This window comes from Melanostigma gelatinosum (assembly GCF_949748355.1).
Source record: "Melanostigma gelatinosum genome assembly, chromosome: 14".
NCBI lineage: Eukaryota > Metazoa > Chordata > Actinopteri > Perciformes > Zoarcidae > Melanostigma > Melanostigma gelatinosum.
The window spans coordinates 10,593,872-10,621,705 of record NC_136647.1 but is presented as its reverse complement, the minus strand read 5'-3'; the positions used below and the strand labels follow the sequence as shown (position 1 = coordinate 10,621,705).

At 42.1% G+C, this 27,834-nt stretch overlaps 1 protein-coding gene across 1 annotated transcript in view; it reads right to left on the bottom strand.

Moving 5' to 3' along the window:
* The window catches only part of mtus2a (microtubule associated tumor suppressor candidate 2a), a gene marked incomplete at both ends in the record, with an annotated part of 28,694 nt that extends 3,868 nt beyond the window's left edge, over positions 1-24,826 (bottom strand). The window contains 5 exons of the mRNA XM_079283326.1: positions 2,419-2,517; positions 5,725-5,889; positions 17,600-17,857; positions 21,465-21,723; positions 22,805-24,826. Coding sequence (XP_079139452.1) covers positions 2,419-2,517; positions 5,725-5,889; positions 17,600-17,857; positions 21,465-21,723; positions 22,805-24,826 — 2,803 coding nt within the window. The remainder of the gene's footprint in view (positions 1-2,418; positions 2,518-5,724; positions 5,890-17,599; positions 17,858-21,464; positions 21,724-22,804) is intronic.
* Positions 24,827-27,834: the final 3,008 nt, after the last annotated feature.

Here is a 27,834-nt window from a genome sequence, read left to right as displayed (position 1 = left end):
CATGATGAATGTCGTCATTTTCAAGAAATGATTGAGCTGCAGTATGCAATCATATTTAGACACTGTTACAGTATGCTTGAGTGTATCATGTGTATTGTGTTTGTGAGACACATTGAGTAAAGGCCGTTAATGATTGAGGTAATTTAAAGGCCAGTCAAACACAAACATGTGGAGGCCATTTTTCCCTTGGAGGGGTCACAACCATTAAGCTGCAGTTGACATACAGACGGGCCGATTAACCTGTGTGTGAGTCACCTTGTCATGTAGTGTGAGCAGACACCAGCCTGTGGAGATGCACAGCATCCGAGCACAGCAGACAATAGAAGACATTCTTTTAAGATGTACCGTCCATATATGTTCACACAGACTGACAAATGAGCCGGTGTGGGTCTGCACACACAACACCAAGATCACTGCAGCTCCACATTAAACCTGCTTAAACCATATAATTCGGGCCGACTGATGCATGAAGCATGGTCTCCATGACAACGGGAGGCTGGGCTTGAGGTGCAGGGTCCCAGGTAATGAGTGAAAGATAGGTTAGAGGGAGGTGGGGGGGATAACGTGAGGGGAGCGCTATGGGCCACGGGTAAATGAGAGAAGAGAGTGGAGAGACAAAGAATTCAGTAAGAAGGGGGGGGGGTACCATAAGGAATGATTTGATTGTTATGTTTGGCGTTTTCGGCCAATTTAGCTCAAAACACAAATCAAACACGTGTTCTTTCAAGTGTATGTGTGTGAGTAAAACCTACAATGGGGGGGATTTCTCTTTAAAATCTCTTTAAAATTGTAAGAACTAAACATCAAACGGCAAAAAATATGTATTTTCATGGAATCTGATAATCCAGGCTTTGCTTTGCAAATATCCGAAAATGTTTCACTATTGCATCTTCATCACTGTATTTCCCTTGAAGGCCCATTAGGATTCCCCGCCTTTGAAGACGACTTCTAAAAGTCTTATGTAAACACCTAGATATCTGTAGGTTTACCTGAAAGGTTTCAGAGAGTTGAATGAATACTAAATGAGTTTATGTGAAGACAGCATGCAGATGATAGCAGACGGGTTGATGGAGGAGGAATAATGATGCGAGAAACAATGAGGAAAAGGTGATGGCAGACCTTGTGTGTGTGTGTGTGTGTGTATATTTACCTTTCTATCTAACAATGGACTTTGGCATTGCTACTTATTCACCAACAGGGGACTCCATGGTCAACGGGGGACATTTTGGATGTATGTTGGCCATGCTTTAAATAATACTAACAGGGGGCTTGCAGGTGTGAATGTTTAAGTCTATGGTTTAAGTCCATGCTCAGCTCTGCTCTTGCTGGCTGGAGTAGGGATTTAAATGACTCACTCACACATATTGTTTTTAACACTCCTCCATAGTGTGAATGGCCTGCAGTCCCAGGCAAGTCTTTCAGACTGTAGAGGGGCTATTACTTACTAAAGAAACCAGTCTCTTGAAACATTTGTTGCAATGTTTTTGTAAGAAAATAGAAATGCTCAACTTAAGTGGATATTTTAAGTCCCAAGGTGAACACAGAAGGCAGAAGAGTAACAAGTATTTCACAATCTAAAAATGGGAGGAAAAAGAGAAAAACGACCAGGATAAAATTAGGGATAAAATAGTCAGCAGAATAATATTTTCTTTTGAGTTGTAACTAATCACAAAGAAATTATATGACATCAGAAGTTGACTAGATCTTGAAAATGTCTTTGTTGATGCAATTACAGGAAAATGATCCAGACTCGGTTGGAGTACTGTGGTGGTCCACTGTTGGTAATGTAGAAATGTGTGCATGTGTCCCTGCCAGGGTGTGGTTAAAGGGTTATTCATGAGATCAATTTCATTTTCATTTCAACATGCTGACATTTTGCTGGCAGACTGTCCAGAGCAGCTTCAAGTGGGAGCAGCCAACTTTCAATATCTGTAAGTCCTCGTAAACAACAGCAAAGCTACAGTGCTGAGAATCAGGGAGAAAGAAAATGTTTTTTTTTTTTATGTGACTGTGTGGGAGGAGACAACGTCCAGCAAAAGATGCAGCAAAGATAACAGTCACACCTGCACTTTAGTGCTCAGTGAAGTGAGCCAAGAGAGAGCTGTAGCCTGAGGTGTTGAGTGTTATCTCTGCGAGGAAAGATGGGTAGGCCCTCTGCAATCCTACGAGAAAATGATTTTACCACTGTAGAGCCAGGAGGAAGAAAGGTACAGACTGCATGGAGCAAATATAAGATATTTGAAGCTGCTTCTCGGTGTGGGTGGATTATTAAGAAGAGGTCATAAATGGAAGGACACTTTTTTTTGAAAGGTTTGGAAAGGTAGACGATCTGGTGGGCTGGTCGAGTAGGATTACAAGCCACTGTTTACATATGTGCATTTTGTATGATATGTTTTGATAACAAGAGGAAAGTCTCACCCGGGGACTGAGGTTTGGGAGGAACCACCGCCAGCCTCTTTGGGGAGGACGGGAGGCAATGTGTGACCTCTGAACTCCGCTGAAACTCCTTCCTGCCAACTGTCAACCAATAAGGATACAACCAATCAGTGGGACTTACTTTAAACAGAAAATATTATGACAACGTAAATGTAACAGTAACATGTTAAAAAGGTACCTGATATTTATGTCACATTATGTCAATCAAACATCCACCTACATACACACACACACACACCAAACCAACCACCCTTACCTGCCGACTTCTCACTCTCTTTTCAATTTCGTTGCTGATTTTTCTCCTCTCCTAACTTTTTCAATCTTTCTGTTACACTTCAGCTTTCATCTCGAGCTATCTCACCCCCTGCTGCGTTGTATAACTATGTCCCACGGGACTCTGGGTCAAAGAGAAGTAGAGCATACTGGCAAGATGTGCCCATCACCTCCCTGCTCTCTGCGACATTACACACTTTGCAGACGAGACAACCGGGAACTATGTCGCAGAGTAGGTGGAGTGTGTGGGAGTAGATAAAGTAGCTGGATTTAAAACAATAAATGTGAGCTGCCTTACCCAGGAGAAAAAATAAATGTGCGATGAAAGAAAAACAGATGATCGTGAAAAAGAAAAAAAGGTTTCAGGAGGTTAGCAGGGAATCTGTTGTGAAGCAGAGAGCAGAGAAGGAGCGAGGCCTTGGAAATAAACTAATTAGACCTGTAATAGAAGAGAAGCCTCTGATCCTGAACAAATCCCCCAAATAACCCTGGAGAGATATTTTAGGCCTGCAGAGACAGCGTGTGTGTGTGTGTGTGTGTGTGTGTGTGTGTGTGTTCACTGTTCATGTTTGTGTGTGGTCATGCAAATGTCTCTCTCAGAGTGACTCATTACCGCCAAGTGAACCCCACACACACACACACACACTGTCATGGCACTGTACTGTTACTAAAACCCAGCATGACTGTCTTGAACTTGTACTTGAACATTTAACAAACACTTTAAACCCTTAATATATTTTGGCAAGAGGCAGCTGGGAGGTGTTTAGCTTAGCTCAACACAAAGACTAGAGGCAGGTGGCAAACAGATATCAGAATTTAAAAAATACATGAACATGCCTTCCAGCAACACCAAAATGATCTTGCTCAGAGTTATTCGGCTACAGTTCTTAATTGCTGTTAAATCTCCTTTTCTTTTGCCTTATGTTTTGATGCTTTTAATGTTCGTGCAAGGCGTACACTATAAAACGCAGATCGGCAGAGATCTTTTCCAGACGTGGTTTGTGTGCGAGTAATTGCAGAATTGCGGCAGTGTATGGTTGATTGCGTGCAGCGTAATGTCTCAGGGAGACTTCAATTATTGTTTCAATGTATGTTTTAAATCTCCTTTACTTTTTACGACTGAATTTTATTTCTTACACTGTTTCTTTAATTGTTTTTAAATCTCCTTTTCTTTTGCCTTATGTTTTGATGCTTTTAATGGTTTTATGTGAAGCACTTTGAATTACCTTGTTGTTGAAATGTGCTATACAAATAAACTTGCCTTGCCTTGCCTTGCCTTACAGTTGCAAGATGTGAACAAACTCTATTTTCACATCGTGCATTCCAAGCTTAGTTAGACTAAGTGTCTACAAACATGGTCGTGGCTCTGTGAGGCTGTGCAATGTTTTGAGCTAATTCTATAGCTAACATCAGCATGCTAACATGCTCATAATGTCGGTATAATAGCGAACATTTTCACTATCTTGGTTTTGCATGTTAGCATGCTAGCATTACAGAATTAGTCCACATAATTAGTCTGAACCAAAGCGCTAGTGCCTTGTTTTGGGCTCCGTGCAAAGAAGGTTTTTGGTTTTGTGCTTTCAGGGCCTCAACATGACAGATGTGTTTGTCGACTGATATAAGACGTATGTCTGAAAATGTCTGTGTTGAATTGAGATGGACACATAAAAATGTATTATCTCGGACAGATAAAAGTAGTGTCTGTGCACGACTTGCAGGTTGACAGGGACTCCTCAGGTATCTCTTCATCAATCATTTACAGCTCATTTAAAATCAGCAGGGCCTACAGAAACACAAGGTGAGACATTCACAGACAGTCTGCATTCCTAGCACACAGTTGACAACAACACAAGGACGATCTCTACTTTAAAATGAGTTTTGCCCTGGAAAGTTGTGTTTGTGATAGCAGAGTTTTTGTCTTTTATTCAATCAGCTACAGTGTGAAAGTTTAAAGACATGAGATAAGTGTGAGGGAGAGAAGTGTGATACTACAAGCCGTCTGGGTTTAATTTCCATGTGTGAAAAGCATCACTGCTTGTGCGCCTCCTCGCCTCTGAACAGATCGTATTGGCACCATCGACGAGGACAGTTGTGAACCGACAAGCTCAAAAACATGTATTAGCAGTAGAACATGTTAAATGTGTGGTGTTTTATGATACTTAACGACAGCGTTAAAAGCTGAAAGTGTATTTTAAGCTTTTAAACCTTGTTATTTGAACGTTTTCTAGGACATTACAAAGTGCTTTCATCAGAACCAGGAGTACACTGGAATTAATGGCCGAGACGAACACTTGAAAGGCAATTCCACCCTTAGATGTCTCGAACGCAGTTCAACACATTCTGTGAGATCTTGAAAGTGAAGTGTCCAAGTGTTAAGTTAGTGGGTTCCAGCATTTCCCATAATTACTTTCAACAACCCCTGAGAGCAGGAGGTTGTGCTGAGTTATGTGCTACACTGTAACTGGAAGCAGAGAAAAGAGGAAATAAAAAGTTGGGCCATATATGCAGTGAGCACACTGTATGCCTCTTCTACAATGGATTTCTCACTGTAAAAATATGTGTGCAAAGTACTGTTTCTAGAACACAAGCGCTTGCTCCTTGATTTCCAAGTACTGACTGTAAAACCTGTTGTTTACAATTGATGCTGAATTTTCTTCTGCTTCTGAACACCAGAACATACATAATACATTGTGTGTGGTTTGCTGCTTATTAAAGTGTTTACCACCATGTGACAACAGCATGTGACAACAGGACACAATCTGTTTGTATTGTCAGATTGTATTTGCACATAGGGGTGAGTTCCCTGCCTGTTCCCCTCATGAACACATGCCATTGTTTCTGCACAACCTGAAATACACATTTTGACTGAATTTAGTCCATGTTGAAATGAGTCTGAGCCAAATTAAAGAAAAATCCTCATAAAATCGTTACAGTAGATTGTTTTTAAAAATACAAATTATTTCTGGAGTTGAACCAAGAAATGCGCTCTGTCCTCCAACAACAACTCTGACTGACCTCCAGGAGAGCTTCTTGGCTGGGCAGGCAGGTAGCGCCGGGGAAGAGCTGGAGTAGAGGGCGGCTGGAGGCTGTGGCTGCGACAAGGTGCCCCTCTCTGGTGATCAGCCAACGGAGCGCCGGTGGTCACTCTGTGAAGAGGAGGATCCTCACTCACACTCAGACCTGGAAAACACAGAATTATTGTGTTTATATGTTGTTTTTTTTTATCTACATTGCATATGTTAGGATATATCTACAGAGTTCCCTTTCTGAGTTGCTACATCTCAATTGCTCCTTCCTCCTTTTTATAATCATATATTGGTTTTTCTACAGTCTGGTAGGGCTGTTAGGACTGAATTCAGGTTCACTGGACTGAGAAATAGTTTTTAACCCCTGGGTCTCGCTGCTGCTGCTCTCAATCTTCCTTTTGCTAACCTGCAGCTGCACACTTATCCTGCACAAACACATGCCTCACACACATGTTTTGCACATACACAGGAAAATACAATGCAGACTCACACATGAACGCACTAATCATCACTCATCCTGGCCTATACCGCAGCTATAATCTATTAAATGACAAGCCGAAAGTTTACACACTTGCAAGCACACGTGCACTCTCACACACTGCGTAAATCCTGCTCATCTCCCCGATCAACAATGGCACAAAAGATTGCCTGCACTTCTCCACCTTCTTCGCGTGACAAGCAGGGCTGAACAATTCAATATAAAGCTGCTTGTAAGAAGCCATGAGATTGGTGATGAAGATATGTAGAACATTCTCCCCGCATCCTCAGAAACCAGTGCTTGTTGGACAATGTGATGGGAAAATTTAGATTGCGATAGTTGCTTTTGGTCTGCATTTTCTTTTGTTTCAAGCCAAGTCCCTCAGGCACGCTGGATCATAATACACCACGTCATCTATTCACACGAGCAGCCTTTCCATTGGTGAAGATTGTTTCGTTGACCAAAGTGTAGAGACACACTGAGCTAGTTATAACCACTCCTTTATTTGCTCCCGCCAACACTTGCTGCATTGTACCAATTTTGTGGTAAATAGTGAGCAGGAACTCATTAGGTCCCTTACAAAGAAAATCTGCAGCCACTGCATATCTGAACAGACCATGACTTGGATGCAATTAGTCTTTTTATCCTGAGAAAACACAAACCGGTAAATATACAAAGTGGGCATTTAACAGAATATGCTTGACAACTCTTGAAAAACTAAAAAGAAAGAAAAAGAAGGGGAAAATGAATGGTGCACATAACGTAGCCAGGTAAACAGCGCTGGGCCACGTATTACTAAAATAGTGGATTCCAAAAAATCCCACATCTAGTAAGCCACAGTTTGAACGGAGTTGACGACATGCAAACCATAATAATAGGCCACTATTTGAAAGTCAACTAAGGGATTTAATGAACAAATATTTTGACTTTGATATTGTCCTCTGAAATTAATAGATAGATAGATAGATAGATAGATAGATAGATAGATAGATAGATAGATAGATAGATAGATAGATAGATAGATAGATAGATAGATAGATAGATAGATAGACAGATAGACAGATAGATAGACAGATAGACAGATAGATAGACAGATAGATAGATAGACAGACAGATAGGTACTTTATTCATCCCCAGGGGGAAATTTGTATGTTAATAAAGACAAAATCCATATTTAATTGGTATAATTTCTTAATTTGCCTTTGGAAAACTGTTCCCTTCCACCGTCTCATCAGGTGTCCTATACACCGGTGTCATCAATCTACTTAATTGATTAAACAACATACATTCAGTAGCAGAGCTGAACCAGAGGGGCATAACCACACAGAAATCATTCAACATTCATATTTAACACAACAATTCTACCAACCACATATTTAACTAAGCATGTTTATATACAGTTTTATATCAATAATTTGACTTTCATACTCAGCCTTTTCTGAAGTGTACCTTGGCTCATGGTTCATTATGGCTCCAGCAAATTGTAAAATCCAATATTTTCCAATACTTCTTAAAAATCAGAGCTGTTTTGTTGCATGCAAGATAAACATATACTGTATGCATGTAGAACCCCTACCGTGGGTCTTTAGAGACCAGGGACTATGTTCGGCATTAGAAACTATGTTAGGCATTACCGCCTATCATTCATTTTATTCAGTTAAGCACTTTCACACACACACAAACACACACACACACACACACACACACTCTGATGGCAGCAAGCTACCATGCAATGCATGGGGAGCCGGGCATCAAACCAACAAGCCTGCAATCAGCAGAGTATGTTCTCTACCCCCTGAGACACAAGAAGGTTTGATGATAGTAACTTTGAAGTGAAGGACTGCCTGAAGCAACTGATGAGGCAAATTATATGCCAGTGTCAAATGAATAGCAAGATATTTCAGAATTGGAGCTGGAGTATGGCAACGCTAACTCAGAGAAAAATAGCAGACCACTGAGCATAGCGTGCCCTACCATGCTGCAATGACAACAAGACAATGATTATTATTTGCGACAAATTTGTGTTTGGTCGATCCCAGTCATTGAGCAGTTACAGCAGTGTGCAACACAGTACAATATTGTATGTGATAAAAAAACACTTGGATATTTTGAACGATATCAATAGGTCGGGGAAATATATTTTTTGGCACCTGTAATTGAAAAAAACAACAAAAAAATCCAGAAAATATGTTTTGGGTTGGCAGTATGGTACAAATGCTCAGCCAGTTTGAAGTTTCTTTCTCAAGTTGTATCCTCCTGTTTGCCGTAACCCTGCAATCCTGAGTACCCTTGTGCTTCAAGTGCTGTCTGTGCCTGCCTCTCTAGCCTACAGCTCAGCCCACTCTTCCTGCCCCACTCCACCTCAATCTCCGGATACACTTTCACCCATTTTCTCGGATAAAGCTGCTTATGAATTTTTTCATACCTCTGGCTATATTTCACATAGACTGTGAATTACCAAAAAAACATGCTACACTGTTATATATATATGTACATGGCTCTCCTGCTCAGGTTGCTGCCTCATCATATACTCAACCGAGGGCAATCCAAGAGTTGATTAGTGAGGCTGTTTGCAGTATTTCCTCCTCATGAATCAGTCAAGGGCATGAGCAGTGTGTTCTGGCCAGATCTTGGACAGCCACAGAGCACTGCTCTGCAATTACTGCTGTAAACACCATCTGCATGAAGACCTCCATTGGTTAGAATCTCAAAGATAAAAACTGGATTTGTAAATAACAAAAAGGCAAATGTTCGGCATTGACCTCAAATGCTTTGACTGATGCTCCGTTTTCGGAGTTGACACAGATCAATTCGCTGGTTGATATGAACTGAGATGTGCTCATTAGTCATAGGTCAAATATGTATTGAACAAATTCCCAAAGCACAGAGAGGAAGAGTAAATGATGGTGCTGCCAGACAAAGAATGCTTTGAATGATAAAAAGGAGAGTGTCATTCAGGGGCTTATAGAGAAAAAGGGATGTGTTTCATTGACGGTGAAAGCAAGCTGATATGCATCACTGATTGGCAAAATGCCAGCCGACAACAGAGCGTGATGAAGATGGGGGTGGCTGTATGGGATCAGGAAGAAGAAAGAAACAAAAGAATATAAAAAGAGCTACAAAGAGGAGCCAGTGGCAAGCTTAGCATTTTATGAAGACAGACGAAAAATACCAAAGATATTAAAAAGGGATCAAGAGCGTGGTGAAACGGTTGAGAACAAAAGGCACAGGGTTTTTCAAGCTCAGTGGGAGGCCAATTTATTGGAGCAGAATGCACCTCACAGCAAAAATAATGCCAGTAGAATAATGCTGACTCTTGTATCTGAGTCCTATACATAGAAACGGATAGGTCTGAGGTTTATATGCGTATCCTCAGCGTTTCCCATTGATGTGTAAGGAAAATGGCAATGTAGCTGCATGTCACTTGCACAAGTTTAATTCGATTTTGAAATGGCTATATCCATACCTCGGAGGTGTTTCATTTGACTGAAGCATAAATTGCCAGCTAAATCAGCACAATCACATTCTGCAAAAGAAACTCGTTCGCTGTCCTAAAGGAATTGATCTTGGTGTCGTTCATCCAGGTTGCATACGCGCAAACAACCAATGTGAACTGGAGCCGCTGTACAGACTGCAGTGCTGACATGCCACAGAAATGGCTATTCTACAAAAAAATGTATTGCCCCTGGGAAATAAATACTTAAAATGTTACGGTATGCTTAGAAAAACAGCAGCATCAACGGACACATTGGCTCATTGGGATGTTTAGGGGACAGCTGATAAGCTGGTGGTGGGATTGATGTGAGGGATGGAGAAGTTGTATAAATTAAAAACATGTTCGGAGTTCACCAAAACTCATTTATGTTCTTTTTTGTTCCTTTTAAGCAATGTATTTTTCTGACCACTCTTCAATAAAGCCCATCTCTGTGGAGTGTACAGCTTAAAGTGGTCCTCTGAACAGATACTCCAATCTCCTCTGTGGAGCTCTCCAGCACCTTCAGGGTTATCTTTGATCTCTTTGTTGCCTCTCTGATTAATGCCCGGTCCATGAGCCTTGGTGCATTTTGTAACAATGGAATTAATGGTGCTCCCTTCGATCATGCGACACTTAGATTGCACACAGGTGGACAGTATTTAACTAATTATGTGACTTCTGAAGGTAGGCTAATTGGTAGCACCAGGTCTTATTTAGGGGCTTCATAGCAAAGGAGGTGAATACATGGGCACGCACCACTTTAAAGTTTCTTCTTTTTGTTGTTGATATTTTCAAACATGTTTTTTATTTAGCTTCACCAAATTTTGACTTTTGTGAAGGTCCATTACCTAAAATCCAAATAAAAATCCATTTTTATTTCAAGGTTGCAATTCAACATTACAGGAAAAATACCAAGGGGGTAAAAACATTTTGCAAACAAATGCTTAACTGATTTAATTGAATCATATTTTATGTTTAATACAGTGGTGGAAGATGTACTCGGGTCCTTTTACTGAATAAAAGTAGCAATTCCATTGTGTTTGCAGATGTCTACTGAATCAAGTTATTTTAATGAGTGATGTATCCATGTTAATTGTGAATGGATACAAGTTAACTATTATCTAAACTGTGCTCTTGTGTTTGCCATGTTTTCCACCTGGTGGCATTTTTGCTAATATATTTGTGTGATTCCTTTAATTTATGAACGAAGGTTACATTTTTCATTCTGTATCATTACTTTTCTTTAGGAACTTCCGTGATCAAGCAGATGAGGATCACCTGGTATAAGAGGAAGGGGTGGGACTGAGTCTCGAGTTGGTTTTTCCTTTGTGTGGAACGGGGCATCGGAACAGTCTTTGACCTCACGTTTAACAGATATTATTTTGCTGTTGAATTTGTCAAGAGAGAAAATAAAATCAATCAAGTGACGGCAAAGAAAGCAGCGTCTGCAAGAGTATTTATTTGGACTGGATAGCGTGTGAGTCAACAGAGCCCCATAACGTGGCTCAGTACAGAGAAAGAGTAATCAAGAACGGGCCACCACACCACTGACTATCCCGACATCTACATCTTAACAATTCTTATTTGGCATCTTCATTTGGTTTAGATGAAGCTTATTTTTGTGAAGCCCTTTTAGTTATGGCCTCCTGAGCCAGGTCACAACAATATAAACTGAAATAATGTAGTTTTTAAATTGGTTTAAAGAGAGACATTGTGCTTATATTCTGTGATTTTCGTGGATTTTGAAGCCTAACCTTCAGTGTGCTTGTAATATTAGACCACATGTTCTCAGACACGGATGTCAGATTCATTCAACGCTGTTCAATACAAGAGACATTGTGTGTAATTAAGTTTGAGATTTTATTATCAGAGCCTACAATTTGTCCTGCTTACTAATCTTAGCTCCGTCATTGATTTGAAGCTGCTTTTAGCTGTCTAGCTGTCACTATTCATCCATCAGTCATAAAGCACAGGACACGCTATTCCCTAATTATCCTGTGATCTTAAATATTTCTGCTATGCTTACAGTATATGCCACACGTTATCTGAATAAAGTTTCATCCTGTCTCGACAGAAGTCTGGAAATTAGTTTAAACACTGAAGCAACATGTTCAACCTTTTGCCAAATTGTATCTCTCAGCAGATCGGTGTCAGTCAGTGTACTTTTTAAGTGCCAGAATAATGCACAATACAAAATGTGTGCACAAAATTATATATTATGCTTGAGTGTGAAATGAGCTTTGATTACATGCCAATCAGTGTCACGTAAATTAGATTCATGGATATGGAATTAAAGTTTTAGAATTTATTTTTTCTGAACCATATCTTAACTCAAAACACTTCCTAGCAGCTGTCAAACTGTGCATAACTGTGTGTCTCGAATGATAAACTGGCAAAATAAAGGTCCGCAAATGCAAAGTACACCCTCGTGCCTCTGAAGAGATGTTTGTGAAAGTCAAGGTTAAAGCTGCATACATGAAGCACAAAGTAGTTGTCGTGCAGAGACTAGACCAGGGCTGCAGACTGTGAGATAGATTAGACAACACTGGAGCTGACGGAAGCATCCACAGGACTCCCGTCTTCTGCCAGGATTCAAAGAGGTCAGGAGATTAAAGCTTCAGCTCAACCAGAGGGAAATGTGGCGTATATCTTATGGTCAACAAGAGAGCGCCGATCCTTCCTGGCGGACCAGTAAATTGATCAAGCAGCATTATAAGTATGACATTCAAATGAATCAGACTTTTACAATTAAAGTGTTATTTTAGGACTCATAGGCCATACAATCTCAACAGCATGCCTAGAGATAAAGATGTTCTTATCAATGAAAGACTGAAAGATTTTTCTTTTATTGAATGTCAAGATCCACGAGTGATGTCCCAAATCTGCTGAGTATGAATAACAAGGAATTATTTGAGAAAAATTAAATGACCACGGCTCTCTTTACAGTACATTGCCGAATTAGTATCTCTTACATGTTTATCTGATTTTGATGCTCCAGTTCTCAATGTCAGGACCATCAGTTATACTCATAAACGGTGAATAAGATGGAGCCAGATAAAATACTGGGAGTTTATCAGTTAACAACAACCACTGTCTTCACTGTCACAGCTCTGCTGCTCCAATAAGCCTCTGCCATGTTAGTTTTTCACTCCTCAGCTGCAGAATGGCAGCCATATCTAATTGGCCAATCTGATTCGCCTCTCTGGTGTGTGTATGTGTGTGTGCGTGCGTGTGTATATACACGTTTGTGCATATCCGCGTGTGTGAGCATGCACCAAAGAAACCATCTGTTCACAGTGAGCTAGCATGAGTCACAGACCAAAACTGAGCCATGGCATCTGGGGGTATAGCATCCACTCTCCTCCCTGCGCCAATCCCTCCATGCATCTCTCTTTCCGCTCCTTTTTCCCCCCCTTCCTCTCTCCCCTCAACTCATTTCGTCTCATTGAATTTGCTCTTATCCCCGCATCTCCCTTCAGCTCCTCTTCTCCCGTCAGCTGCCTGCTCAGTTTACCCTTCCGTTTATTTGATTTTCACCGAAAGGGAAGAGTGATGCAGGTGATAACGCTCTAATAATGCAAAGTTTGGAGTCAGCGTGGCTCAAAGGCACAGGCTTCATCAGCTTCCTTCGGCTGGATTCTCCCCTCAGCTGTGTAATGGAGTCTGTCAATCACAGTGGAATTAACAATGCATCCCGATATATTTTTTTACAAGCATGGATGCTCTCTCTCTAATGCACATACACACATCCCTGAAACACCATAGGGGACGTCGGCGTTTGCACTAAAGGGAGGACTGGTTTAATGGCTAATCAATGTCATATAGAGTAACCTGTAGCACCCCTAGATGCAAGACAAGCACACATGTAGTTGCATGCATACTTATATGCAAACAGGCGATAAGAATCAATCAAGGCCAGACCAGTTTAGCTCAAAGTCACCTTGGTTACCTGAGTGCGAGGGTGTGTAAGTTCTGTTTTTATGCTCATGTATCTGATTTGTTTCCCTTAAAATAATCTGCAGTGTGTCTTGAAGGCTAGTCATTTTTACTTCACAATAAAACACATCTAGTAGTATCTATGCAAATAGTTTTATTTCACCATCTTCTTTTTTTTGGATAAATATATCTTTGAAATTTCTACCTTCATCATTGCGGTTGACTGGAATTTCATTTGTGGTGTCCACAGCATTGGTAATCAACAGAAGCTGTCAACACGTATTTGAACTACTTTCTACCGATGAAAACTAAAGTGCGTTCAGTGGATTGCTCCAAATAACCAGGACAATGTGTGTGGAAAGAGATTATTCAGCTTTTTATTAAATGTCATTTTTTCAACGCTGTGAGCACAAATATCCATTAACGCCACGTTTTTTTGGGGTGGAGGCAGAAACTGTGTGAGTAATTTGGGCAACGCAACCCTTTAACATTGTGATTATGAACTGATGTCTGTGCAAATTACATCACATTGTCCCATTCCAAGTCGTTTTCCTCTGCCTCTCCAAAAACACATAATTCCATATATATATATATATATATATATATATATATATCTTGTTCCCATTGATCAGAGCAGGTTGACGAGCTACGACAGTGGGGAGTTTAAACTCGAGGGATCCTTCCGCTAACCCACTTTACTAGAGCCTGGCAATCCTTTCCTCCCCATCGCTCTACTCCTTAATGATTTCTCCTATCATCCAGAGCCCTAATGGAGTCTGTTTTGCTTGATGATCAATGGGGGAAAACGAGGAACTGAGCCTGGCTCTCTGTCAGAGGGAGGTGCTGGGTTGCTGCGGCTCCCTCAACATCCTTGATGGAAGCATGTGTGAGAAGTCATCTGCCAATCCTTATGTTCTTTGATCTGAGTTGGAGCGCAGTGAGAGGGGGCAAAGATCCCAGAGTAGTAGAGGAAAATCGCGGTACCTTAAACAATCACCACATGCATACATCACGTACTTCCAGACATGCACACATAAACACAAATTCAACAAAAAATGAGCCTTTGGAAAACTGAAGATTGTTTGCAATTCTCACTTAATTGTTCTCTCCACATTGGGATTTCACTAACTTGCTTCGAATCACAACATCCGTCTACAAATGGGTTTGTGTAGTGACTCAGAAACATGCCCCAATATTTCACGCATTGCCTTGGGCAACATAAGGATTTCAAAATGCAATTATTGTTGGATAAATCTGACAACATCTAATATTCAAATCATGGAGTATAGCTTAACTTTGAACGAAATGTCACCCCTATTTTTTTCAGCTTTCCTAAATTGCCCTGGGGACAAAAAACAAAGTCTCAGCATTTCATCATCATGCAGTACTCAAACTTTTAGGTTAAAGCACTTGCTAATTTATTTTTATATCCAACCTGTTTCATACACAGTAATGATTTTGCAGGGAACATTATGAACAATCAAACGAGACAAATTCATTCAGAAAAGAGAGGAGATACTTTTTAAAGCTTGAAAACATTTATTTTTAAATGTTTCCCAAATAAAGGTCAGACAAAAAGACACCAGACAACCCTCTGGTTAAAGCTCCACGCGTGCCCGCACACTGGGAGAGACAGAGCACGAGCTACAGCCCAGTTTAGTCTTGAAGGTTCAACCAGAGTGAGAGTTCAAATGCCTCGCAGCTAAAGGTCAAAAGCACCACACAGAGACTAAAAGGAGAAGTTCATGTTGCTGCTCTCCCCTCCTGCCTGTCACACACACACACACACACACACACACACACACACACACACACACACACAGAAATGAACTTCAAAGGACCTGAATCTTTTGCCTCTCATGTCCATCATCCTTGACTCCATTTTGGTCTTGCCATGATCCGAGCTGCAGCAGTTCAACAGCAGGAAGAGGACCATTGTGCTGCAGGCTCTCTACTTTTACAACTTCTAGTCTTTTGCATTCTGCTGGCAGTTGTTCCCGTGTGTGTGTGTGTGTGTGTTTACAGATGTAATATTTATAAACTGGTCCTGAAGGAGTTTTGGACTACAGGTGACACTGGAGTAAATCTGTACATAAATATTGCTGCTTAAATAGACGATATGCTAACCAGCAGGAGTTTAGGTCAGTTACATTGTGTATGTTTATCTTCCGGGTTTATTTAGTTGATGCACTTGTTGCAGTAAAATAAAAGTCTGATGTACTGTACGTTGCTTTCATTGACTCAAGATATTGATATTTGCGTGGTAATTGTATTTATAAAAGTACCGTGCAAATGATGCTGTTATCTGCAAGACAGGGAGGCTAAATTCAACATTGTCAATTGAGTTGCATTTGTCTCCAACAACAAACTAAAACAGAAATTGAAAAATCTAAATGTTTAGCTGCAAGCGTCAGTTAGTGTCATGGAAACTGTGTTTCCAGCTCATTACTGTTCTGCTGGTCTTTTGACATTATGACGGGACAGATTTCCTTTAGCTGCTGTAGGGTATTACTTTAACGATCACTTAATGCATGTTGATTGCTACAGTGCCACAGCTTTTAAGATCTATTTCAATTATGTTTGAGATGAGGGTTTAAAATCTAGGAGGAGATTTAAAGATATGTTCTACAGAAAATTCAGGTTGGTGGAAAACCCAGTGTGTCACCATGTGCAACAGATTCAGTTCATGTACGAGAATATGGGTTTCAAAAGACAAAGAGAGAAGAGAAGAGTTTACTGTTGCTGCAACTAATGATTGTTTTCTTAATCAATTGATTAACTGTTTGGTCAGAAAAGAGGAGGAAGCTGGAACCGGTAAATACTTGGCATTTTTGCCCCAAGAATGACTTAAACAATTAATCATTTCAGCCCCATTGCGCACACACATGCCAACACACTTGGTCAATACTCACAATGCAATTAGAGCAATACTCATTGATTGAGGCCTTTCATCGATAATGGTCCAACCCAAACATGCAGAAACAGTTTAATGTGTTTTTATAGCTTTTGAAAAAATAATCTCCACATTTATGCCACTTTTATAAAAAAAAACACTGCTGTGGAAACCCAAGGGAGTCCTTTATTTCCCTGTTCCACTGTAGCTGAAAAGGCGCCTCCCCCACATTACCGCACCGTTTGTAATAATTTCCAACCAATGAGGGAGAGAAAAGGGGGGGAAGGAGGGAATGGACAGATGACATAACAGGGGGGCTGATATGCGTGAGAATGGAGGCGCTTACGTCAACTGTAACTGGGAGAGGAAGAGCAAGCATTCCCTATGTAGGTCACATTAAAAACACATGCAGCTACAAATTCAGCCAACTAACAAACCAGCCTGCCGAGCTGCATTGAAATCCCAACTGTATGTACAGCTCCAGTTCTCTGTGAAAATGAGCACCATCAATACGATACTGTTATCTCTGCCCATGCTAACCTAGTTAAGAGCCCGTGCCATGTTATTTTTTTCATAGATGTAAGACAAAAAAAAGCCGAGCTGTCAAATGGGGGAAGTGTCGTGCCTTTTCAGGATGTATCAATGATTTATCACAGTGAAACTTGAATGCATTGAAACCTTGTCTAATCATAATACCCAGCGATTAACGATAAGTTGATTGCACTGGCAATGTCTGTTACCATAAATATCCCTCATATTGTGTCCTCGTGTTACAGAAAATGTGCTTTGCAAAACTGCAGCCCTACAGCTGTTATTGGCCTGGTGCTTGTGTATGAAAATACAGAGTGAAGAATAGTAACAGGGTGGAGCAGGGGAAGAGGAAGCAAACTGTACCATAATGAATGTGGGAGGAGGCTGTTTATGCAAACTGTATGCATAATGGGATAGAATAAAGCAATAACGACAGTATGGTGATGATAACAGTGTACTTGAAAGTGCCATTGAGATTTACAAATAGATAGCAGCACATTCTCACAAACGGTAGGACTGATGGCAACAGATTTTGTAACGAGTGGACTCACGGTGAGCTGTCCTGCAGTGGTCACTCTGTGTGCTGTCAGCAGACTGGGCCGAGGAGGCGGACGAGACGCTGGAGCTCCTGACGAAGCCGAAGGCTGCCAGGCGGCCCGCGGGGAGGCGGCTGGAGCTGAAGCCTGGGGGGCGCAGGCCTGACTGGCTGGCTTTGGGAAGCGGGGACCTGGAGGCCATGGGCTGGGGCTGTGGTGCTGCGGTCGCTGGAGCAGCAGGAGGAGGAGCATGATGGGCGAAAACCTGGTCATCTGTTCACAATGAAGAAAAAGCACAGTGAAGAATCATGTTGTCATTTATTATTCGACAAAAAAAACACTGTGAAAAATGAAATACTGACATGGGGTGTCCTTAGATGCACTGATATTACAGTAGCAGCCAGACAGTAAGCAGTCAACAGCAAACTAATCATTCCCTGCATTTCAACTTATCGCGTGACCCTTTGTTAAGCCCCGCCCTTATGCTGCTCGTCCGTCAGGCTGTCAGAGCAACCATGGAGCCCACACTGTCACTTACTGCACTCCCTGCAGAAATACTATCAAATGTTTGGAAAAACTAAAAAGCTATTTCAGGAAAAACAGACTGAAGGGTATCCAACATGCGCTTGTATGATACAACCAGGATGTCAAAGCAGCGACAACAGGTTGAATAGATAAAGACAGAAGCGAACGCCTACAGATCACAGTGTAAAAGTGAACCAACTAAATCGGATAGTTGTTGGACCCTGTTCAGAGCTGGCCAAAGCTACGCAATGATTGGCTAGTCCGCATTGGAGGGGCGGGACTTAGCTGCATTTTGCTCACTTTGTTTGAGCTGCAGCCTGTGGTGCTGAACGGACAGCGCCACAAGAGTAGGAAGTAAAAGTGTGTGTGTGTGACTACTGTAAACTCATTAATCACCACTTACATACCAACAGCACAGCCTTGATGTTTATTTCCCCTGTGAATCATTCATCATCCTGTGTTGACTAAGCTCCAAAGTGTTGTGTTATGACTCTGATTGCTACAGCAAGCAAATATGATAACAATAAACACGTGCTCACAGACTGGGCTGGCGGCCAACAGCTTCTCCAATGCCAACACTGTTATGACGTTCAATATGACACCCACAATTTAGGACACAGATTATATATCTTTCCAATACATACATGTGTTTGCCTGTGTTTATAATTCATTACACGATCAGGAATTGCTCGTTATTAGGTATTACATCGATTCTGCAGTTATGCAGTTACTGCATGAAAGCCGTTCCTCTACCGTTCAGGACTCAAAACCAAAAAAGAATATTAAAGGTTGATTAAAAGAGAGAGGAAACTTCCAGTGAAAGAGAAAGAAAAGACCTGGAATCAAAGAGAGAAAGGGAGGATAAGAAAAGTAATCTTAGCTCCATAGTGGCAGCTATTCTCAGTGAGCTCTCGGTAATCTATGGTTTCCGACAGACAAACAGATGAAATGTGCAAGCATGAACAACCAAGGCTGCGCACATTTACACACAGTGCAGTGGGAAAATCCTCAGGGCTGGGATAGAAACCCCAGCCTGCAGTACACGGTTTAGATCCTAGACAGAAGAGAAGAATTATCCCCTGCTGGCTGCAGAGATAATGTAGGCAGCCCTCCTTTCCTCAACTAGTTGGCACAGCTGTGGGCTCCACATGCTACAGGGGAGCGGCCGCATCAATACAAGAAAGGAAGAACTCTGAGAGGGAGAATTCAAGCTCTGCTGGTAGAGAAAGACAAAGTGGGACAGTGCGAGGGAGAAAGGTCTGCAGTGTATCTCCCCTCCAGCTTCATCAGCGCCAGTGTTCCCACTTATCACCTCTTTCCTCCTTCCTCAATATCTGCCTGTGTGCCACGCGGCCTGTTTATCAGATTTGAGCTCGCTCCTCTTGAGTGAGAAGGTCAGGATCATTAAAGATAAATGGCCTCATTTTCCTGCTGCCCCCCACCACTCCATTCATCCCCTCTGAGAGACGAATGAGGGAAGTGAGCCTGACAAACATCTTCAGTGTAGATAGCACGGACCTAAGCTCCTGTTAAATGAAGTAACACATTATTCATAACAATCTAAAAAGGAATAGGAAGGGAATGGAATTATTAATATGACTTTGACTGTCCTCTCTTTCTATTCTTTCCCCTGGTTTGTTTCTCACTTTCTTGTTATTTATTTTGCACCTGCAAAATACACTCGACCTGATGAAGCAGCTTTTAAAAAATACACAAATAGGACAAAAATGTATGAAAGTATGATTTTGAAAATGCATCATGAATCACAAAACCCTGAGTGTTTTCCTGGGCTTGCCATTTTCTCCCTTTGCCATTCCAAATATTTTAATAAAACTTTCCCCTTAGGTCTGAAACACCACCTACAGTCTCTCAACAACCCCCGAGAAATGAAAACGTCTTCCAACCATTGGCTTTTGCTGATAGAGAGAGTATCCTTACTTGAGGTGGATAATGTAAATTGGGCTCTGAAAAGTCAATGGGACAGGCAGCTGGGATAAGCACTATACCGACCAAGCAATTTTAATTAAAGCCCAAGGTGAGTTGCGGCAACCTGCATGGATTTCCTCCACAAAGCGTTAAATTGCATATTATTAAATGTGATACTTGAGTGCATTGCAATCTCTGCAGAGCTACTCGAGCAAAGCACGTGGGCGTCGCTGCTGTGAAGACGGGAGGATGAGAGCCTCAATATGCAGAAGTTACAGTAGCTTCATCACAAAAAGTGGATAGTCCTCATTATCTTAACAATAGACAGTTTAAACCCTACGTGGTAATTGTGTGAGTAGTGAGAGTACTTTGACTGCTGTATACAGTATAATTACTATAATATGTGTACGCAAGATGGGGAGATTTTCTTTCACAAAAGCCTGAAAATGCGTAACTCCCAGTGACGAAAAGATGAAAGGAAACATAAAGTGCTTATTGGCACATTCTTAGGGTTTACGGCTCAGATTTCTCCAGGAGATGGATGAAAAAAACAACAACAAAAACAACAGAATTCCCTTAATTACATAGCCTACAAGAACCGACACTGACACACACAATGTTGACCCATGCTGTATATACAGTACATATTTTAGCTGGTGTTTATCCATGCGGTCTCTGTAGGGCAGGGTACAGCAGGGATGAGAGATGATCCAAGCAAGAAGATACTGGCGTTACTTAAACCTTAATTGCTTGGCACTTCAAAGCCTGTAGTTCCCAGAGGGCCAAGCAGCACTGAGACGCCATACATATGTATTAATAGGGATTATGATAAGGAAGGCAGGCAAATCATAACACTATGCTGATCAATTCAGTATGTGCAGTTTTGGGTTATGTGTGGCACGTATGAACACGTACGTCACACTCGGTGAGAGAGCAGATGAAATATGCATGGAAGTGATAAATGGCATAGCCGGCTGATGAGCAAATTCCATACTTGGGTATTCTATTCGGCAGCCGAGTTGTAACGTAAATCTGACTTCAGAAGTCAGAGGTATCTGAATTTTTATTTTGCTGTGTGTAGAGAATGTGTGAGCAAGCTTATATTTATTTATTTACTTTTGTAGATGGCAGCCTTCTGGAGCAGTCCCCTCAGAGTATTTCTTTCTTAAAACCCTCCAATCAGATCAGCCAAAAGGAATCTCACAGAATGTATTTTAATAACCTGCATTCATCTCCAATATCGCTATATATATATATATATATATATATATATATATATATATATATATATATATAAGGCCAATATCGTTGCTCTGGTCGTTGCTACAAAGGAGAAGAACGATGAGGTGGCTCTCTCTGGTGTGACTCATTTTTTGCTGAAATAAAAGCTGACACAAACTCTAAAACATCATTTGGGGAAATCTCTTACCTGTGTTATCTTGGTTTTTCTGACTGGTCGCTGGGCTGACCGGGTGGACTGGCTGGCTGAAGACCAGTGCTGACCTCTGACCCGGACTGGGCCCTCTGCCCTTGGCTGAGCCCGTAGTCGTCCTGTTGACAGCTCCCAGACCCAGACGCAGACCTCTGCCAGAGCGCAGGAGGCTGCCGCTTCCTCCGGCCTGAGTAACCGCCCTCGACTGCAACGCGTCCTCAGCTGTACTCCCTTTAAAACTGGCAGATCTTCCCACCTAAACATCAAAATAATAAAATAATGAAATCAACTTCAAAATCCTATCATTGAAAAATATATACTGTACCTAGGGCCAGAGACTGAAAATAAATATTAAGTAATTAAGTGGTATTGTGGACAAACTGGGCAAAAAAATCATTTGATGCTGCCTTTATTATAATTTACCAGCACCAAAGTCATAAATTACATCATTGCCGCCATATAGACTTAAGTCTGTTTGTCATCCAACATTCTGTATGAACAGAACAAATTATTAAAATATGATGAGACTGATCATGAGTTGAAAAAATGGTAATACCGGTAGATAACAAGAATTCCTCCATCTTGGAGTGTGTCCACTTAATATGGCTGACGCTGTGAGTCGAAGTCACAAACAGCCTGACGACATGCAGGGAAATTGTGATGCTAAACTGTTTAACACCACCGGGGTAATTCAAGAGTAAGTGTTGTCTCTCAGCAGCCTGAGTGCTGGACAAAATGCCAGCGTACATGCAGTGGCAAATAAAGCGTTGAGAATCCTCCTTGTCCCTGTGGGCTTTGTACTTCAAAATACATCAACTATTTATTTCCGCATTTTGGTGTTTGATGCTGTATGAATATGAATACCAAAATGAAGCTATTGAATCAGAATCAACAACGGATGATTTTAAAGCGATAATGAGCAGCTCTTGAGAGAGTGGGAATAAAATGCAGAAGCTCTGTAATCAATTATACATGGTTTACTGTGGGATAGGAGTTATCGACATCAGCTCGTGAAACTGACAGAATCACTTAATTTAATGGAAGAGTCTTTGCACTTAATATGTATAGTATAATATATATCCTAAAGCAATTATATCCTGCTAATTGATTTAGGAACTATCATAATTCAATTCTGTACTTTCACTGTTTGTGTGATTGTGTGTAATAGTGGATTGTGCTTAATCTGAGCACGATAGAAAGTCATTTTGATGAAAGAGAATGAGCATTGAGCACAATCCCAAACTTATATAGAAGTCAGAATGCAAGCTTCATTCGTAATTAAAAAACAACAACCTTGAAATCAGATACTTATAATAAAGACTGTACATAACACTCACCTCAGATGGCACTCCGTAGAAGGTCTCTGCTTTGCTGCCCAGTGTTGGGGGTGCCGAGTGGCTGTGTGTGTGTGCAGGGGGGACGGTGTGTGTGTGTCCAGGGTGCTTGATACTCCTGCTCAGCATTCCTGACGGGAAGAGGTTTGTCTGCGTCTCCTGGCGGTACTTGTCATAAAGCAGGTTGGAGGCACTGAGCACTGGGGCTCCTCTGGTTTCTGCGTCGGGCTTGGATGGATCTTTAGCGGTGTCTTTGAAGGACGTGGTTGTTTGGCCGTGTGTGTATGCCGACAGCCTGGACGGTAGAGAGGATACCTGATAAGGTCCATCGGCAGCCTGGGGCTTGAACTGAGGATTCTTTCGGACGGAAGTAATGATTTTGGGCCGAACTCCTTTAGGTTTAAGCTTAGGTGATGGGGAGCTCTCTTTAGGGCTGAAGTTGTGGTTAGAGCTCTGCTGGTTGCTAAGAGGCGCTTTGGGGATTCCACTTGTGCTTGTATTGGTTTTGACTGGTGCTCTCATGCAACTGCCATAGCCCTGAGCTGATGTTGTCACAGCAGGGTTGCATCCTGATGGGATGTGTCTGACCACTCCAGGGACATTCCTGGAAACGAGGTACATGGAGGGCTGCCGGCGTGGTGAACCCTGTGGTGTCCTGAGAGGGGAGTGGGGAGGGGTAGAAGACCTGGAATCAACCCCCGTCCTGTTGGGACTAGAGCAATACCTTCTGTATGTAAGCTGAGTCTGGGGTCTCTTCTCGAAAGTGGAAGGATTTGAAGGACTTGAATTATGCCACGCAGGTATAACTGGCTGTTTTTCTGCAGGTGGAGCCTCCCTCTGGGCTGCCTGGTTGGGCTGCCTGAGCTGAGAGCCTCCAGATGTGCTGTACAGGTTGGAGAAATCCGATGGCTCCCGTAAAGACGATTTCGTAAACTGTCTGTTTGACCCACTACTGTGTGAATCTGGAGAGGGGTTGGGGGAAGACGGTTGCCCTGTCTCAGCTTGTTGAGCATTGGTCTCTGCTAAGCACCTCGCTCTTCCCACTTCTGCCTGACAGAGGGGTCTGACGAGCTGTTGCCGCCGCGGTGGCATCACCCTTTCCTCAAATCCTGCCTTCCTCCTTTGGCCCAGCAACCCGTCATAGGTCAATCCTTTTCTATGATGACTTCCCTCGTCCTGTCTCTGATCCTGGCTGTAGTATTGAGGATGGCCTTGTTTCTCCTGAGGATGCGATGGCGGGGAGTTCTGGTTGGCGTCTAAAGGGCCTGCCCTTCTTCTGGTCTGGGCTGAGGTAGTGTGGTTTATATTGGGATAAGGATTGGTCTTAGAGTTGGACAGAGAGACGAGAGACTGCGCTTCTCCGGTACTATCCAGAGCACTCGACAGGCTCCCACTGAAGGAAACAGCTGACAGACTGGAGACAAACACATTTGTCTCAGACTTTGACTCCTTCAGACCTCCCTTCCGTCTCTCCCTGTCTCTGCCCGACCTGGTGTCCCTTTTCTCTAGTATGCCTGTCACACATGTGTCTAGCTCTTCGGTGCTTTGACAGGCAATCCTTTTCTGCACCTCTCTGCCCCCCTGTATTCTGCTCTCCAATTTGTTGTTGTCATTGTAATTTCTTCTCGCGCCGGTCGAAGCAGAGCTGGCAGTGGAGCTTGAGGATATGGACATGGGCCCCTCATCTTTACCATCCCTCATACTTCCTCCAACGTCATCCTCATCTTCCTCGTCCCTGTTTCCCAAGAATGTATGTATCTCCTGACACTTCAAAAGCTCAAACTCTCTGAGCTCAGGCTCCAAACATTGCTGCTCAGAGCCCCAGATCACTAACTTGTTGGGGGATTCGCGCTGCGAGACCAAAGGTGGGATGGAGCTTGTGCTGTAACCTGTGTCCTCTGTCGAAGACAGTCGATTGGCATTATCATCCCCTGATTGGGGGAACTGGATCTGTGTTTTGCCCCCAATTTTCTCTCCTCTTTCAACATTGACCCTCAGTCCCTGTAAACCAGTCGGGATGCTCATGACGGACTGATTCTTCTGGCGCGCTCAAAGACACCTGCAGTGCGCTGAGGCCATCTATGGAGTTACAAGCGTTTCTTCACTAGCTGCCTCACCTCTTCAGGGTCTGTGTGACGATGGCCCTTCAGTTGATTATTCCAAGGGCAAAATGTCATCTCATGGAACCTTTTTCACTTCAACTCGCCACTTAACTTGCATTTACCGTGAGTCAGAAGAGCTTTCTTTGTATGGCTCTTCGGGGAGATGGAAGTCTGTTCAATCTGAAATAAAAGAAACGAAAGGAAACTGTAAGAAAGGGCAACAAATAAGCCTGAAAAGCAGCTACTTTTGTAGAACCCATTCTACAATTCATCACAGCGTTTTCTAAAATCAGCTGCGCACAGCACCCCCTTGTTCCCTTTACTGGCTGCCTTTCGGACAAAAAGACACTGGAGGCACAAGAGGAAGCGATCGTCTCAGAATTACCTTGTTTCTATTTTAAGTGCTTTTTTTCATATCTATATCCAGACTAAGACGAAATACAATTCATGTTGTAACCAGTAAGAGTATAGTGCAGCATTGCTAATAGGAATGCAATTATCAAACGATGATGTATGTTCACTAAAGGGCGCAAAGAAAAGTGAAGAGATAAATGGCAGATATGAGGCTACAGACTGTTTGCATGTAAGTGAAGGAATCACCCTTAGGATGTCTGATGAAGACAGGCGAAGAGGAAGAGAGGAAAGGGTGTAAAGGGTTTTGTAATGGGCTTTTTTCCCCCATGAGATTTTGAAAAAGAGAAGGCAAGAATGAGGATAGGTTGAAAACATCTGCAACAACAGTCTGTTTAAATGGTTTTATAGAATATGCAACGAAAGCAAACGGTGTCTCTAACATGCTCAAGTGCATGCATGTTCCCAACATGAAAATGATATGTGGTCGGTGGGTGTCGCCACAGGCAAGGAGTCAAAACATCCAGCTCGGGAGGAATAAATCCATACTGTAGGTCTGATCACTACTGGAGGGTGTACACTCTTCTCTCAACATGTCGTCTTTAACATGCCATATGGCTGATTTAGCCGATGCCACAATTCGATCGAACACAGCAACAGCACATCCTGCTCCATGGAAAGGCAAAACTCTGCAGTATGTACAGAAACCGTACAAAAAGGGGTGTGTTGAATGTGAGTACAGTTAGTAACTGACTGTATGTGGTGCCATTAAAACATGTACAGTCAATAGATGAGCAGATGGTAGGGCAACGTTTTGTTTAATATATCATGTCAGTGCAGAACTGATGCAGGATGGTTTAATCACAGTGTGTTCACATGTGTGTGTGTGTATATATCAGGCATTCACTAACACATCAAAGACAACTTTGGCTATTCTGACAATGACTGTTATGTTTTTGATCTGAGAGGAAACACTCTTCGTCTCTTTACATTTCAATCCCTCAATAATTATGCAAGAGCTCTATGAATAATTCTCCTTCTGCCTTGAACCAGACGCATTAAAACTGAATCTAATGCTGAATATTTGAGTTACGGTAGTTCAATTAGAGCTCCCACCCTCTAATTATATGTGCAGCGGGGTACTCTGTACTCATTAGCAGGTGCCTTTCTCCACGTGTCCTGTGATATCAGTGAACTGAGTCAACTACTAAGAAGGCAGCTCTCACTGCCTGTGGCGCATCTGATGCCGCTCCAATAGGGTGCAAAACTACAGTTTGTCCAAATGCACTTGGAGGAAAAACATTCAAGGGTGTGATTTGTGTTCCTGAAGGTCAATGATCCATTTATTTACTATACTGATAATATTCAGCTTGAGATGAGATTGCAGAGCGGCAGAGGGAAAATGCATTGCGGTAGACAAATAGACAAACAAAATGTATTATAACCAGCACACTGTCTTCTACTCCGTGAACGCGGCTGATATTTACCCGTAGCTGGTGCACACAATAAAATAATAAGCTAATTATAAAAACACAATTCAAAAGAGGCGGGGAGGGAGAGGGACGGGAGACGGAGAGAGACAGAGCTGTAGAGAGAATTCTCTGGGAGGACATGGTGGCAGATCAATTACGGCACTGATGTAGTACTGGAGGTTGTGCTGATGACAGCAGTCTTGAGAGGCTGAGCGCTGAGTTTGGTCACAGTGGCTGAACCACAATAAGCTGCACACCACCTCGCTCGCAGCAGAGGCAGACAAAAGCAATCTGGCAAAAGCCCTGAACATAATCAGACAAAGAGCCAAACAACCTGTCTATGTGACTATGTGAGTAAAATGACCTGTTGTGATGATAAAACGTGTACAGAATCAAGTGTATCTTGGGATGCTTCAGGAGACGGGCATATGAGAAAACAGGTGGTGTCGTACTACCTTTTATTGGTGACATACTTACTTAGATGTAAAAAGGATCACAAGGGAGTGAGTGGATAAAGCAGGACTGATGTTGGTGAGGGGCTTTCCTTTGACTGGAATATGAATTATGCAATTACAGGTGTAACACATGTGGACATCTTTGATCATCAAAGCCCTTCTAGAAACACTACAAAAAATGAGAGGAAGTACGCAGGGAACCGTTTTTGGCTTTAGGAGTTGTGAATACACTTCTGCCAACAGTGCTTCAAGCAAATATGGTAGCAAATGTATTCCTTTACCAGTTATCCACATTGAATAAATACGATAGAAATCCTTCTTATATGAATGCTGGATTGGAATATGTAACATAGGCTTTGTTTCACCTTTTGTTTCAATGAGTTGAAGCAACCACTCTGTCTGAATTCCTCTGGGAAAACAGCAGGAAGGTAACGTTTAACAGTCCTGCTTCTGTTGTCATTGAAATGCAGTCACCGTTAGAAAGAGATGGGCCGTCCTGAAGGTCAGCCATGTGTTTTTACACTCACCGCTCATGGATACGTTCTGCTGTGCAACGCTGTCGCGTGTGCATGCATGGATATATATATATCTATATGTACATATTATATGCAGTCACAGTTAAATTGCTGAGTGAAAGCCAGTTTTTTTTTTTT